The sequence below is a fragment of the Trichomycterus rosablanca genome, chromosome 21 (genome assembly GCF_030014385.1).
Source record: "Trichomycterus rosablanca isolate fTriRos1 chromosome 21, fTriRos1.hap1, whole genome shotgun sequence".
Taxonomy (NCBI): domain Eukaryota; kingdom Metazoa; phylum Chordata; class Actinopteri; order Siluriformes; family Trichomycteridae; genus Trichomycterus; species Trichomycterus rosablanca.
In genome coordinates, this window is record NC_086008.1 from 19,528,772 (window position 1) to 19,544,855 (window position 16,084).

At 40.8% G+C, this 16,084-nt stretch overlaps 2 protein-coding genes across 2 annotated transcripts in view; both read right to left on the reverse strand.

The window, feature by feature from the left end:
* Positions 1–5,665, reverse strand: part of fras1 (Fraser extracellular matrix complex subunit 1) — a 119,526-nt gene extending 113,861 nt beyond the window's left edge. The window contains exons 1-2 of the mRNA XM_063017944.1: positions 5,501–5,665; positions 1,015–1,046 (exon numbers count right to left, since the gene is read on the reverse strand). Of these exons, the coding sequence (XP_062874014.1) occupies positions 1,015–1,046; positions 5,501–5,567 (99 nt within the window). The 5' untranslated portion in view covers positions 5,568–5,665. The remainder of the gene's footprint in view (positions 1–1,014; positions 1,047–5,500) is intronic.
* Positions 5,666–8,415: 2,750 nt separating this feature from the next.
* Positions 8,416–14,475, reverse strand: mrpl1 (mitochondrial ribosomal protein L1). The gene is made up of 9 exons (XM_063017963.1): positions 14,429–14,475; positions 13,657–13,750; positions 12,870–13,158; positions 11,023–11,106; positions 10,854–10,925; positions 10,018–10,129; positions 9,844–9,944; positions 9,026–9,107; positions 8,416–8,584 (listed from the first exon to the last, which is right to left on the reverse strand). Exons 1-9 carry the CDS (start codon positions 14,457–14,459, stop codon positions 8,484–8,486), a joined length of 966 nt encoding a protein of 321 aa, XP_062874033.1. The 5' UTR covers positions 14,460–14,475; the 3' UTR covers positions 8,416–8,483.
* Positions 14,476–16,084: the final 1,609 nt, after the last annotated feature.

Genomic DNA, 16,084 nt, shown 5'->3' on the forward strand with positions numbered 1-16,084 from the left:
TCACAAACCCTCTCGAGTTTAACAGGTTGCATGGATGTACACCGATCAGCCATAACATTAAAACCACCTCCTTGTTTCTACACTCACTGTCCACTTACCACATAGAAGCACTTTGTAGTTCTACAATGACTGACTGTAGTCCATCTGTTTCTCTGCATGCTTTGTTACCCCCCTTTCACCCTGTTATTTAATGGTCAGGACCCCCACAGGACCCCCACAGAGCAGGTATTATTTAGGTGGTGGATCATTCTCAGCACTGCACTGACACTGACATGGTGGTGGTGTGCTAGTGTGTGTTGTGCTGGTACGAGTGGATCAGACACAGCAGCGCTGCTGGAGTTTTTAAACACCTCACTGTCACTGCTGGACCGAGAATACTCCACCAGCCAAAAATACCCAGCCGACAGCGCCCCGTGGGCGGCGTCCTGTGACCACCGATGAAGGTCTAGAAGATGACCGACTCAAACAGCAGCGATAGATGAGCGATCGTCTCTGACTAATAGAGTGGACAGTGAGTGGACACGGTATTTAAAAACTCCAGCAGCGCTGCTGTGTCTGATCCACTCATACCAGCACAACACACACTAACACACCACCACCATGACAGTGTCAAATAATACCTGCTCTGTGGTGGTCCAGGGGGGGTCCTGACCATTGAAGAAAAGCATGCAGAGAAACAGATGGACTACAGTCAGTAATTGTAGAACTACAAAGTGTAGCCCAGGCTCATTGTTTTGTTTATTAATGCTGTAATTATTATTCACTGCACTACCGCACCTGATCTAAACATCCAGAACGACCTTAACGGCTACACGCGGTCCAAAACGTGACGCAGTCTCACACGGCTCGTCCCTGGTGCTCTAACATCCATTATTTACCAGACATCATCTACATGGCTGTATCAGGAAGCATCGGATGTGCCGCCCTGACAATGTACTTCTGAATTATTAATAACGCCGAGTCCGGTTTGTAGAAATCAGGCACGGTTACAAGGTAGGAGAAATGTATACGTACCGCGATTAGTACGCCTTGGTGCACACACGCTCCTGAACACGCAGAAATGGAGGGCGGGGGAGCAACAGACAAAAGAAAACAACAAACAAATATATTAGTGTCAGAGCAACATCTTACAAACGTTCAGCACTTATTTATTAATGAACCTTTTTAATAAATGAGTGTTTACTTACTACAGATAGAAACAATACAAAGTACACATTACATTTACGGCATTTAGCAATTTGAGCAATTGAGGATTAAGTGCCTTTTTCTAGGGACCCAACAAGGGGTACCTTGGCGATGGTGGGGCTTGAACCAGCAACCTTATGATTACTAGTCCAATACCTTATCAGTACACAACTATCAACAGACGTTTTTATCACTGTTTTCTGAAGGACGTGAAATATTAACTATATGGCCAAGGGTGCCCAGGTGGCGCAGCAGGATATTCCGCTAGCACACCAGTGCAGAGATTCTGAACTCCTCGGCTGGGCGCCATCTAGCGGGCATAACTGGCAGTGACCGGGATATGTGGGCGGGATCTTCAAACACTGTGTAAGGACCCTGATTGGTGGATAGAGGCGCCTGTGCATGGGTTAAGGGGTGCACGTGGGTGGGAGGAGGCGTGAGCAGCAATATACCCGCCTCGACTGCAAAATATCGGGGATCCCCCAGCAGCGGAAGACAAATTGACTACGCTAAACTGGGAGAAAATGGGATATATATATATATAGCCAAAAGTATTTAAACACCTGACCACAAGCTTGTCGGACATCCCATTAAAAAAACATATGGTATAGCCGCTCAGGGGGCGCAGCGGTAAAAAGAAACGCGCTGCAACCAGAGCTGGATTCTGAGAACGCGGTATCGAATCCAGCCTTGCTTTACCGGTTCGAAGCTGAGTGGCTATATGAGCAACGATTGGCCGGTTGCTCATATGGGGGGTGGGACAAAGAACCGGATGTGGGTCTCTCTCTGTCAGAATGCGATTGCGTTCTCTGCCGGCTGATTGGAGGCGCTTACACAGAGATGGGAGAGGGTGCCCTTAGGGTGTGTCTCTCCGCATGCAACGCTAGGTGGCGCCAAAACTCGTCAATGTGTGGGTGGCAAAGATGCATCTGGCTGCTGCTCGTGTTTCGGAGGGGATACGGGTTAGCTTCGATCACCTCCGTCAGGGCAGGGTTCGGCATAGACAGAGAGGAAGCACGATGCTAATTGAACAATTGGATGCGCTAAAAAGGGGAGAAAAAAGGGGTAAAAAAAACAAAAAAACAAAAACATATGGTATTAAAACAGAGTGACCGCTATGTAGAACAACAGCCATTCTTCTAAATATGCTTGTGGGAATTTGTGCCCATTCAGTCAAAGGATTGTGGCCGTTCGTATGGCTGGGCGCTGATGTCGGTCAAGAAAACATCAAGCTGTTCAATGGGGCTGAGGTCAGTTCTCTGTGCAGGCCACTGGAGTTTCTTTAAACTCAGCTTTTCTTCATATCTTTGAAGCTTGCTTTGTGTACAGAGAAAGAGCCTTCCCTAAACTGTTGCTGCACCGTTGGAAGCATAGAATTTCCTTTATATAATTGACTTATTACACCTGTTAGCAATTGTTACGGCTGAATCCATGTCCCGATACTCTGCAGTGTATAAATTCAGGTAATAATTTTGGTCACATCGGTCATTTCCAATACACACCCACTTTCTAAGGGGCAGGACATAAAGCCGGGCGTCTATCTTAACCAAAGCTCAAGCAACGTCGACATGCCTGGGAGTCGCTTCTAAAAGACACCCAGGTCATTTTGATTGACGGGGGAAAACAGGCCAGTCATTCCTTCCATCCAAAGAGCGTAGACGCTAGTCTCAGGAATGTTAGCCTCTCATCCTGTGACGATCAAACCTTTATTTTTTTAAGTGAATATTATAAATCAATACACATGTACAACGATTGGTAACTTGTTTACATTTTTCTGGTCTCAAGTCCTGCTGGACCACTTTTCTCTGTACATGATGCTTGTTGTTTATGATTGTTGTTCATGGCAAATCAAAAGACTTTCCTTTCATTGAGCAACTATTACACTGTTACATTGTCAGCATTTAGCGGACGCTTTTACCCAAAGCGAATTACAGTGCTGTGACAGTATATCGTCTAAGCAATTGAGGGTTAAGGTGCCCAACAGTGACAGCCTGGCAGTGTCGGGGCTTGAACCAGTGACCGTTTGGTTACTAGTCCAGTAACTTAACCACTAGGCTACAACAGCTAATTCAATTCAGTTCAAAACTAAAACGGAACTTATTGCTGGATTTTGCTTTGTTATGCTAAAGGACATGACAGACAATACAAGGACTGTCCAAATCCATCCATTCAAACCCATAAAAATCTCATTCAAATGAAGTTTGCAGGCCTTTCCTTGTACAATCTGTAAAGCCTTGAGCACGACTCAGCGTTGTTCTTGGTAGTAACACTACATCTCTGTGATCATATCGTTTAAGGCGGAGATTAAAGATAGTGAGATCAAAGTTGTGTTCCAGCACAGATCCTGGAACGTGTGAGTACAGTGATTCTCTGTCAGGGCTACAGACGGAGAGCACAAAGCCCAGCCGGGAATGAACACACCTACAGACATGAACTCCTACAGGGTTTAACACTTAGTGTTAAGGGACAGGTCTTCTTTATTTACAGTTTAGAATAAAGGCATGTTTTGTATTGTAATCCATGTGTTTTACTTTAACCTTTTCATTTATTGTAATACAAAATGTTGAATATAAAATGACTATCATTTATTGTAATATGAATATAAATTGATAATAAATTTGCAAAATGAAAGTTTCCCCAGTCATTTATTGTAATAAGAATATAAAATGATTATACATTTATAAAATAAAAGTGTTTTTTCCAATAATTTATTGTGAAATAAATATAATTCCTTATATGTGATTATATATTTGTAATATAAAATTTTTTAATAAGATTTCTTAATAATTTATTGTAATAAGAATTAGGAATGATTATAAATTTGTAATATAAAGATTTTTCCCAGTCATTTATTGTATAATATTATATAATATAATATAATATAATATAATATAATATAATATAATATAATATAATATAATATTTAATATAATATTTTCCCAATTATTTAATTTAACATGAATATAAAATAATTATAAATTTACAGTATCAAAGTTTTTTCCTCTATTATTTATTGTAATAAGAATATAAAATGATTATTGTTTATACTTTATAATATAAAAGTTTTTTACCAATGATTTATTGTAATCAGAATATAAAATGATAATAAATTTGTAATATAGAAGTTTTGCCCAGTCATTTATTGTAATAAGGATAAAAAATTCGTATAAATTAGTGAAATAAAAGTTATTATTTATTGTAATATGAATATGAAATGAAAGGTTTATAGTATAAAAGTTTTTTTTTAATAATATATTGTATTATGAATTAGGAATGATTATAAATTTGTAATATAAGAGTCATTTATTCTAAAATGAATATAAAATGTTTATAATTTTTAATCATTTTCCCATTTATTATAATATAAATATGCTTATAAGTGTGTAATATAAAAGTTTTATGTAGTCATTTATTTTGAAATGAATGTAAAATTATAAATTTGTAATATAAAAGATTTTTCAGCCAGTCTGGAAGTCCAGTGGTAGTTCAGTAAATAAGTTCCTGGACTGGTAATCAGAAGGCTGCCAGATCAAGTCCCACCGCTGCTAAGTTGCCACCGTTGGGCCCTTGAACACGACTCTTAACTCTCAGTTACTCAAACTACGTCCATTTAATTTCTTTTATTCATTTTTACAGAGTATTAATGTTTTTATGAGGTTCTGACACAGGGTATGATGTTAAGAAACTACATTTAGATGTTTAAATAAAACAAGAACACCAAATATAAGGCAAAATAACACATTTGAGCTCCTTAATTGAGTTAATTAATAGTTGCTAAGAGCATTATGGCAAAAATGAACCACAGTGTTGCAAAAACTGTTGATTTCTGAAGTACTAAGGTTCGAAAATACAACTAATACATTTGTGGAGATTGAATGTGTGTCATACTTATAAATCCATATTTTATTTATATTTATAATAACCAGTATAAAAACCAGTATAAATGTGGTTTATGCACTGGAAGTTCAGATACTTTTTCCATTCATTGTATTGGCAGTACCACTCTTGGTCATAATGCTGTAAAAATTGTATTGGTATCGAGCTAAATATCGATACTGTGATATAAACATACCGTCTGTTAAAGTATCGTGATATAATAGATGTGATTTATCGACCAGCCCTGTATTGTGTATTGAAGATCAGCTCAGTCAAGTATTCACTACCTCACACTGAACACCTGAGGTGATTCCAAACATAAACATTTTAACATAAAACAACTTTATATGCTTCATTCTACTAAACTTCAAAAAATACTGATGTATTTTAAATTAATTCAACAGTTTACACGTTAAAAATAAGATATTTAAACACAAACCTTGGGTTGTGTGCGCGAGCGCGTTAAGTGCAGTACAAAGTGCGAGCAGAATCCACACACCGTCCATTATTAGCGCTTTTCCAGCCTTAAAGGCGACTCTTTACAGCAGTAAAACACCTCAAAAACCGATTAAATGTGGAATAAATCAGAACAGATGTGAACCGTCATGTTCCGCCGTCCTGCTCCGGTCAGGAGAGTCGCGGTTACACCGGCGCGCGACGCTGCACGAGCGGGTGAGACTCGCGCCGACGGTTTAATAATCCAGTAAAGTCCGAGTCACAGGAAAATCCAGACCAGTTTAAACCAGTGATCCCATAGCGAGGAAACCAGAGCTTTCTCTGCTTAATTATGGTGTGGAGAGCACGCCGGCTCCCAGAGCTCTGAGCTGGGAAAGTTGGGTCACTGATGAGAGAGAGAAACTGGGACGCCCCCCCAAGTCCTCCAGTACAGCCCCTCCAGTACAGCTCCACCAGTACTGCTTTACCACTACTGATACATCACTACTGCTCCACCAGTACAGCCACACCACTACTGATTCATCACTACTGCTCCACCAGTGCTGCTCCACCGATCCACCAGTACAGCCCCACCACAACTGATTCATCACAACTGCTCTACCAGTGCTGCTCCACCACTACTGATTCATATCTGCTGCTCTACCTTTACTGATTAATCACTACTGGTTCTCCAGTGCTGCTCCACCAGTGCTGCTCCACCACTACTGCTCAACCAGTGCTGCTCTACCACTACTGCTCTACCAGTGCTGCTCTACCACTACTGATTCATTTCTGCTGCTCTACCTTTACTGATTCATCACTGCTGCTCCACCAGTGCTGCTTCACCACTACTGATTCATCACTACTGCTCCACCAGTGCTGCTCCACCGATCCACCAGTACAGACCCACCACTACTGATTCATCACTGCTGCTCCACCAGTGCTGCTCCACCACTACTGATTCATCACTACTGCTCCACCAGTGCTGCTCCACCACTACTGATTCATCACTACTGCTCTACCAGTGCTGCTCTAACACTACTGATTCATATCTGCTGCTCTACCTTTACTGATTAATCACTACTGGTTCTCCAGTGCTGCTCCACCACTACTGCTCCATCACTGCTGCTCCACCAGTGCTGCTCTACCACTAATGATTCATATCTGCTGCTCTACCTTTACTGATTCATCACTGCTGGTTCTCCAGTGCTGCTCCATAACTGCTGCTCTACCACTACTGCTCCATCACTGCTGCTTCACCACTACTGATTCATCACTACTGCTCCACCAGTGCTGCTCCACCGATCCACCAGTACAGACCCACCACTACTGATTCATCACTGCTGCTCCACCAGTGCTGCTCTAACACTACTGATTCATATCTGCTGCTCTACCTTTACTGATTAATCACTACTGGTTCTCCAGTGCTGCTCTACCAGTGCTGCTCTACCACTACTGATTCATATCTGCTGCTCTACCTTTACTGATTCATCACTGCTGGTTCTCCAGTGCTGCTCCATCACTGCTGCTCTACCACTACTGCTCCATCACTGCTGCTTCACCACTACTGATTCATCACTACTGCTCCATCAGTGCTGCTCCACCGATCCACCAGTACAGCCCCACCACTACTGATTCATCACTGCTGCTCCACCAGTGCTGCTCCACCACTACTGATTCATCACTACTGCTCCACCAGTGCTGCTCCACCACTACTGATTCATCACTACTGCTCTACCAGTGCTGCTCTACCACTACTGATTCATATCTGCTGCTCTACCTTTACTGATTCATCACTGCTGGTTCTCCAGTGCTGCTCCATCACTGCTGCTCTACCACTACTGCTCCATCACTGCTGCTTCACCACTACTGATTCATCACTACTGCTCCATCAGTGCTGCTCCACCGATCCACCAGTACAGCCCCACCACTACTGATTCATCACTGCTGCTCCACCAGTGCTGCTCCACCACTACTGATTCATCACTACTGCTCCACCAGTGCTGCTCCACCACTACTGATTCATCACTACTGCTCTACCAGTGCTGCTCTAACACTACTGATTCATATCTGCTGCTCTACCTTTACTGATTAATCACTACTGGTTCTCCAGTGCTGCTCCACCAGTGCTGCTCCACCACTACTGCTCCATCACTGCTGCTCTACCAGTGCTGCTCTACCACTACTGATTCATATCTGCTGCTCTACCTTTACTGATTCATCACTGCTGGTTCTCCAGTGCTGCTTCACCACTTCTGTTTCTTCAGTACTGCTCCTCCAGTCTTACTCAAACACCTCTACGCCTCCACTGCTGCTCCACCACCACTGATTCATCACTGCTGCTCCTTCACTTATCATTTCCAGCAGGAGCAGCATTGTTGATTTGACCCACTTCGACCCTGACCAAAAAAATGAATGAATAAACCTTTATGAGGCGATGTTACAGCATTCCAGTAGATGAATACTGCCACCTGGTGCTCACTGAGGTATAAATAAACTACTTTTGTCCACACGTTACATAGAAACACACCGAATAAAAAAATTAATGTGATTATTTCCACACAGAAATGTAATATATGACATATACAGTGTGTATTAGTTCTAATATTTTACTTATTAAGTCAACTGTTCATCTTTAGGGTGGCACAGTGGCTAGGGTAGCACTGTCGCCTCACAGCAAGGTCCTGGGCTCTACTCTGTCCATTCTGTTTGGAGTTTGCATGTTCTCCACATGTCTGTGTGTCATGTCAGGTTAATTGGAGATACTAAAATGCATATAATGCCTATAAAGCATGTAATTTCCTTTATATAACTGATTTATTACACCTGTTAGCAACTGTTGTGGCTGAAACACATGAATTCAATACTTTTATCCATATAGCGTCTATTTTAATATGTAAGGAAACATCACATGACTCATGACATTTGAAACTGAGTTTATTACATGACAACAGTAAACAATAAAAAAAAAATGTAATTTTTTTATATCAGGCGTCCTCCTTTTGCGCCTTTGGTAACAAGTCTTGGAGTTTGAGATGTAACGCCTCGCTAGTCTTGCTGCTTAGAATGACCCTCTCGATCATGGGTACTGAAAAATAAAACATATAGTTCATTACAATCAAAGAATCAGAATCGAATATAATGAGAGTGGGGCAGTGCTGCTGAGATCTGGGGATCCGGGGTCGAATGTTGGTGGTGCTATCAACATAGACATCAACATGTCTACATAGACAAGATTAACGACTGGCTAATGTCCAAGGGGAAATTGGATGACCGAAACAGCCTAGCCATTGGGAAGCGGACTTGTCACTGCACTCTCAGTGCAGGTCCCAAGCCCGGATAGAAATTAGGGTTGCGTCAGGAGGAAGAGCATCCAGATCCACTTCCAATGAAAAGGCTGTTTTGGCCACGCCTCCACAGACTCTAGCCAATCGTGTTCATGCAGACGCAAGGCCGACCAATAGCGCCACTGAGATTCAAACCGTACTTTGGCGTACTTTACCACTGTGAAGAGATAAAAGGCACCTACCAAACTCGGCTGGCTTATGGGATGCGACGTCCCGAATGATGACCCGCATGTTGTCCAGTATGTGCTCCTGTGGCATGTCCAGCTGTTTGAAAAATAGATTTGTATTGTTAGAGTGAAGAAAACTATTCAACCACATGACTTATATACAGTATATACGGCCAAAAGTATTCAGACGCCTGACCATGAGCATGTCGGACGTCCAATTTTTAAAACGAATGGTGTTAAAACAGTGACCTCGGAGTGACCTCTATCTATTTTTTTCAAGCAACCCGCATTTTGTTCACATTTTGCCCGGAAACTTGTGACCTCGAGATATCAGCAATAACAATAGAGCTACTATATATATACAAAAAAAGAGATACTATTTCAATAATAAAATTAAAATAATAATTATAAAATTATAAAATATTTAATTATACTATTTCAATTATAATAATTAAATAATAATTATAAAATTATAAAAAATTAAATTATACTATTTCAATTACAATAATTAAATAAATATAAAAATACTTAAAAAATTAAATTATCCTTTTCAATTATAATAATTAAATAATAATTATACAATTATAAAAAAATAATTAATACAATAAATACAATTATAAAATTTAAATAATAATTATTTTTAAAAAATTAGAGTGGGTGTTTGAATCCCAGCTCTGCCATGCAGCCATGCAGCCACTGTCTCGGCTCCGGGGCGCCGTATGATGGCTGACCCTGCGCTCTGACCCCAAAACGAGCTGGGATACGCGGAAAACGAATCCTTATACGTGACAAATAAAAACATTCAATACAGTTAATCAATCAATCTGGTTTACCGTTGCAACCTGCGTGATGACGTAGACGTCCCTCTCTACCATGTACTCATGGCCGCTCTTAAACAATTGCAGCATTTTAGGAATGTCCACCCCGACTGACCCTGAAACAGAAAGAACATTTTTGTTCAGTTGAGGTAAACAAATGGTTGTAATTTAATACTCGGGTGTACTTACCTCTCTTGCTCTTGGGGAATTTCTTTCTCAGCTTGTTTTTCAAAGGCAAGAGCTTGGGGATGATGTCTGGAACAGCCAGGTAAAAGTCTGCAGTGATCTCGTCTTCTAATATCTGCAAATGGAAACGTTTTAGCATTCCAGTCTTATTACAGAATTTTATACTTATACACAGTCGAATCACATTATTATGAGCACCAGCTAATATCCAGAATAACCGGCGTGTGCAGCAGGGACAGCAGTTAGACAGGCTGGGAGTGACCCAATAAGCTCCTGGTAGGTCGTCGCAGGTATCTGGAGCCATGCTGACTGCAGTGCATCCCACAGCTGCTGGAGGGGACGTAGGGGAGGATCCATAGAGTGGACCCCGACCATCGAGGTGCTCCCACAGATGCTCAATCAAGATCAAGTCTGGGGAATTAGGGGGTCAGGATAGTACATGGAAGTCTCGGTCATGCTCCTCCAACCAATGTGGGACATTTCTAGTCATGTAATGTGTCACATCGTCTCGCTGGAAGATCCCATCGGCCCCAGGGAAGATAATCAGCATGTATGGATCTGCAGGGATGGATTCATACCCAAATCGATTGAGAGCGCCGTCCACATGGATGCATGGGCCCAGAGAATGCCACAAAAACATTCCCCAGACCAAATCGCTGCCGTCGAAAGTAGGAAGTGGCCACAATAAAGTGACTCTACGATGTAAATCTTAATCACAAAGGCAAATTATGTACTATTTTTTCTATAAGTAGAATTAAAACCGCTCGGAATCTATTTTTTTGTTGTGGAACTGAGACATTTGTAGCTTTCTGTAGCACCAAGACGTAGCATCTCCATACCTTCTCGACGAGCTCTGGTCCTCCTGCTAAAGCTGCTCCGTGTTCTGTAGCCAGTCTGGCTTCCTCTGGATTCTGAAAAAAAAAAAACCCACATCATATTATTGATGTTTTAAATGTAAAACCAAAAAAATCAGGATTCTTGAAATGATCGCTGTGTGTCTGTACTCACCTCTGTGAAGACGACGACTTTGTTCGTTTCCTTTTTGAACGGATGAGGTAAATGCACGGTGCTGACGAACGGGTCGACTTTTTTCTGTAATGCAAAAAGAAAAATGACTTTATAAATATTTGCATTAAATAAAGTATTGAAATATTCTATGTACACTATATGGTCAGAAGTATTTGGACACTTGATTGCGTGCTTGTCAGATGTCCTATTTAAAATCTTTAGGGTAGTCTTTCACTCTAAAATAACAGCTGCTCTTTTGACAAGGCTTCTCACAAGACTTTGAAGTACAGGGGTTGGACAATGAAACTGAAACACCTGTCATTTTAGTGTGGGAGGTTTCATGGCTAAATTGGACCAGTCTGGTGGCCAATCTTCATTAATTGCACATTGCACCAGTAAGAGCAGAGTGTGAAGGTTCAATTAGCAGGGTAAGAGCACAGTTTTGCTCAAAATATTGCAATGCCCACAACATTATGGGTGACATACCAGAGTTCAAAAGAGGACAAATTGTTGGTGCACGTCTTGCTGGCGCATCTGGTGCCAATGCCAAACGTCGGTTTCAATGGTGCAAGGAGCGCAAATCTTGGGCTGTGGACAATGTGAAACATGTATTGTTCTCTGATGAGTCCACCTTTACTGTTTTCCCCACATCCGGGAGAGTTACGGTGTGGAGAAACCCCAAAGAAGCGTACCACCCAGACTGTTGCATGCCCAGAGTGAAGCATGGGGGTGGATCAGTGATGGTTTGGGCTGCCATATCATGGCATTCCCTTGGCCCAATACTTGTGCTAGATGGGCGCGTCACTGCCAAGGACTACCGAACCATTCTGGAGGACCATGTGCATCCAATGGTTCAAACATTGTATCCTGAAGGCGGTGCCGTGTATCAGGATGACAATGCACCAATACACACAGCAAGATTGGTTTGATGAACATGAAAGTGAAGTTGAACATCTCCCATGGCCTGCACAGTCACCAGATCTAAATATTATTGAGCCACTTTGGGGTGTTTTGGAGAAGCGAGTCAGGAAACGTTTTCCTCCACCAGCATCACGTAGTGACCTGGCCACTATCCTGCAAGAAGAATGGCTTAAAATCCCTCTGACCACTGTGCAGGACTTGTATATGTCATTTCCAAGACGAATTGACGCTGTATTGGCCGCAAAAGGAGGCCCTACACCATACTAATAAATTATTGTGGTCTAAAACCAGGTGTTTCAGTTTCATTGTCCAACCCCTGTATGTCTGTGGGGATTTGTGCTCATTTAAATGGTGCAAAAGATCAATCATATAGAAGAAAGCCTCTATTGATTGATTTCATTCCAAAGGACTCTTCATCTCTTTATAGAGTTTGCTTTGTACACAGGGACAGTCATGCTGGAACATAAAAGGACCTTCCCTAAAATGTTGCAGCAAAGTTGGAGGCATATAATTTCCCTAATATAACTAACTGATTTATTACACCTGTTAGCAACTGCTGTGCCTGAAACACATTAACTCAATAATTAAAAGGAAAGGGGTGTCCCAATATTTACATTAGATTTACTGTCTAAGCAATTGAGACTTAAGGGCCTTGCTCAAGGGCCCAACATTGGCAGCCTGGCAGTGGTGGGGCTTGAACCAGCGACCTTTCGATTACTAGTCCGGATGCTTTTTATCCAAAGTGACACAGTACTGTGACAGAATATTGTCTAAGCAATTGAGGGTTAAGGGCCTAGCTCAAGGGCCCAACAGTGAGAGCCTGGCAGCGGTGGGGTTTGAACCAGCGACCTTTCAATTACAAGTCCACTAGGCTACAACTGCCCAACACTTTTGTCCAGAATAATACAGTATATGCTGGTTTGTACCTTCTTCTCCAGCTTCATGTCTAATTTCAGGTCGATAAGGACGGGTTGATCTTCAGGAGTGAAGTCCAGCTTCTGAAAGCTCTTCAGCATGTCCACGGCCACGCCCGCGTCGTACACCGGGCGGGGATAATGCCTCACCACGTACACGTCATCTATCGGAGCCCAGGAGGTCAGACCGTACGGCTTGTGACGCCCCGTGTCGTCGATCTTCTGCTTCTCCTTCTTCTTTTCCACCTCCTTGACGTCTTTGGTGGCACTTTTTTCATCCTTCCTCTGTTTCCTAGCTGGTCTGCAGGGGGTAAAAGATCTCTGTGATTGATATGGGTTGATTATTATTTTAAAATCGATGATGTCTTGTCCGGATGGTCTTAATAATTTGGGTCATAAGTGTAGGCAGTAGATGAGTACTGGTATCCGCATCAGTCGAAACAATGGAGGGGTGCTGGAGCCTATCCCAGCTTTTCAATGGGCGCAAGGCACACAGTAACAACCAGGACGGGACGCCAGTCCATTGCAGGGCACACACACATATACACACACACATTCACCTACAGGACAATTCAGTATCTCCAATTAACCCGACTGCATGTTTCTGGACTGTGGGAGGAAACCCACACAGACACGGGGAGAACATGCAAACTCCACACAGAAAGGACCCTGACCGCTCCGCCTGGGGATCGAACCCAGGAACCCAGGACCTTCTTGCTGTGAGGTGACAGTGCTACCCACTGAGCCACTGTGCCGCCCACAATGAAAATAATGAAATAAATTACCATTACGAGCTTACTTAGCTGCTGCTGCGGCGGCGAAACCTCGGGCAGGACGATGCCAGGCCGGGGCGTGAGACGAGCACACGTTTGATCTCTGGCATCCCGCTAAGACTGTAAGAGAAAATGCAAACTGTTCAGGAATGGGATCCGACGCACAAAAGCGTTTAAATGTAAAGCCACAGTGTTTTGTACAACTTTGTAATTAGATTTCTCAAAAACAATGATAAATAATACTGCAAATTTGAATAAAATCACAGCAGGGGAGGAATTAAGTAGCATGGAGGAAGATGACAACCATTGAGCGAGTGTATGAGACGTCCAGGACATAAAAGGAGCCTCTGAAACACATCAAGTCCTACTAGTTTGGGTGTGTGATGAGGCACCTACATGACAACACTGGAGGCAGTGTTATGACTTGTGGAAGGACTCAGAAGACCAAGAATAACCTGGATTGACAACATCACTACATGGATTGCATTATCAAGGCAAAGGGCATTGGAGAAAGTTGACCCATGTGTGCAGACAACCATCACAAAGAGAACGAAGTGACATGACAAAATGACATGACGTCTAAGCTACATTAAATACTCCATATGTATGAGTGAGTACACATGTGCGGAACACCGTTAGACCGACTTTAATCGAGGTGTTATAACAACATTGCTCAAGATAAACCGCTACAGAAAGATATAACAGACGTTATTACATCCTATACCCTTCTGCTTTATAAAGACAAACACAGTCATTATGACTATGTCGTTATTTTGTAGGTAAATTCTAGAAACTGACCTCTCAACAAGCACCGTGAGGAGGCTGCCATGTTTACACGCTCCGCTCTTATTACTCTCCGTGTGGAGCACAGACTCCGCTCAATGGTTCCGGAGTTTTAAAATTGCGTTTTAAAATAGCTCTAATATTATGTGAACTGTTGTGATAAAGTACCGTAATAAAGTCCAAATTTTTTTCTACAAAAATGTGTTTATTAATTCAGTCATTCAACCGTCTTATCCTGGTTAATGTGGTTAACAGATTTTTATTCAAAACTTCAATAGCATTTAAAGTATTCAGCATATTAATAACTTCAATAGCTTTTAAAATATGCATCAAATTGCTCCAAAACAAGTTGTATTTTATCAAGTGTAACCCACATTACATACTACAACTCTTATACTGACACTTTTACCCTTTATTACATAATAAAAAACTGATTTTATTCATAACTTCAATAGCATTTAAAGTATTCAGCATATTAATAACTTCAATAGCTTTTAAAATATTCACCACATTGCTCCAAAACAAGTTGTATTTTATCAAGTGTAACCCACATTACATACTACAACTCTTTAACTTTTACTCTTTTTTACATAATAAAAAACTTATTTTTATTCAAAACTTCAATAGCATTTAAAGTATTCAGCATATTAATAACTTTAATAGCTTTTAAAATATTCACCACATTGCTCCAAAACAAGTTGTATTTTATCAAGTGTAACCCACATTACATACTACAACTCTTATACTGACACTTTTACCCTTTATTACATAATAAAAAACTGATTTTATTCATAACTTCAATAGCATTTAAAGTATTCAGCATATTAATAACTTCAATAGCTTTTAAAATATTCACCACATTGCTCCAAAACAAGTTGTATTTTATCAAGTGTAACCCACATTACACACTACAACTCTTATACTGTAACTTTTACTCTTTTTTACATAATAAAAAACTTATTTTTATTCAAAACTTCAATAGCATTTAAAGTATTCAGCATATTAATAACTTTAATAGCTTTTAAAATATTCACCACATTGCTCCAAAACAAGTTGTATTTTATCAAGTGTAACCCACATTACATACTACAACTCTTATACTGTCACTTTTACTCTTTTTTACATAATAAAAAACTTATTTTTATTCATAACTTCAACAGCATTTAAAAGTATTCAGCATATTAATAACTTCAATAGCTTTTAAAATATTCATCACTTTGCTCCAAAACAAGTTGTATTTTATCAAGTGTAACCCACATTACACACTACAACTCTTATACTGACACTTTTACCCTTTATTACATAATAAAAAACAGATTTTTATTCATAACTTCAATAGCACCAACCAAATACATCGAAAGGCGTCATGTTCTTGCTAGCAATTACTGAATCATTTTGTACATCTGAACCGACTCAGTGGAGTTATTAAATATGGATTATATGAGTCTAATATAGCAAATGAATCGAATCACCAAAAAAAAAAGAATCATTTTATACTGAACCGACTCAGTGGAGTAATTAAAAATAGGATAAAACCTGTATGAGTCTAATATAGCAAATGTATCGAATCACCAAAAAGAATAATTTTATACTGAACCGACTCAGTGGAGTAATTAAAAATAGGATAAAACCTGTATGAGTCTAATATAGCAAATGTATCGAATCACCAAA

Coding starts and splice junctions, on each gene's coding strand:
- mrpl1 (XM_063017963.1), bottom strand. CDS start 14,459: ATGGCAGCCTCCTCACGGTGCTTGTTGAGAG. Junction 13,159..13,656: donor GCCGCCGCAGCAGCAGCTAA/GTAAGCTCGTAA, acceptor TACCCCCTGCAG/ACCAGCTAGGAAACAGAGGA. Junction 9,945..10,017: donor ATTCCCCAAGAGCAAGAGAG/GTAAGTACACCC, acceptor TTTCTGTTTCAG/GGTCAGTCGGGGTGGACATT.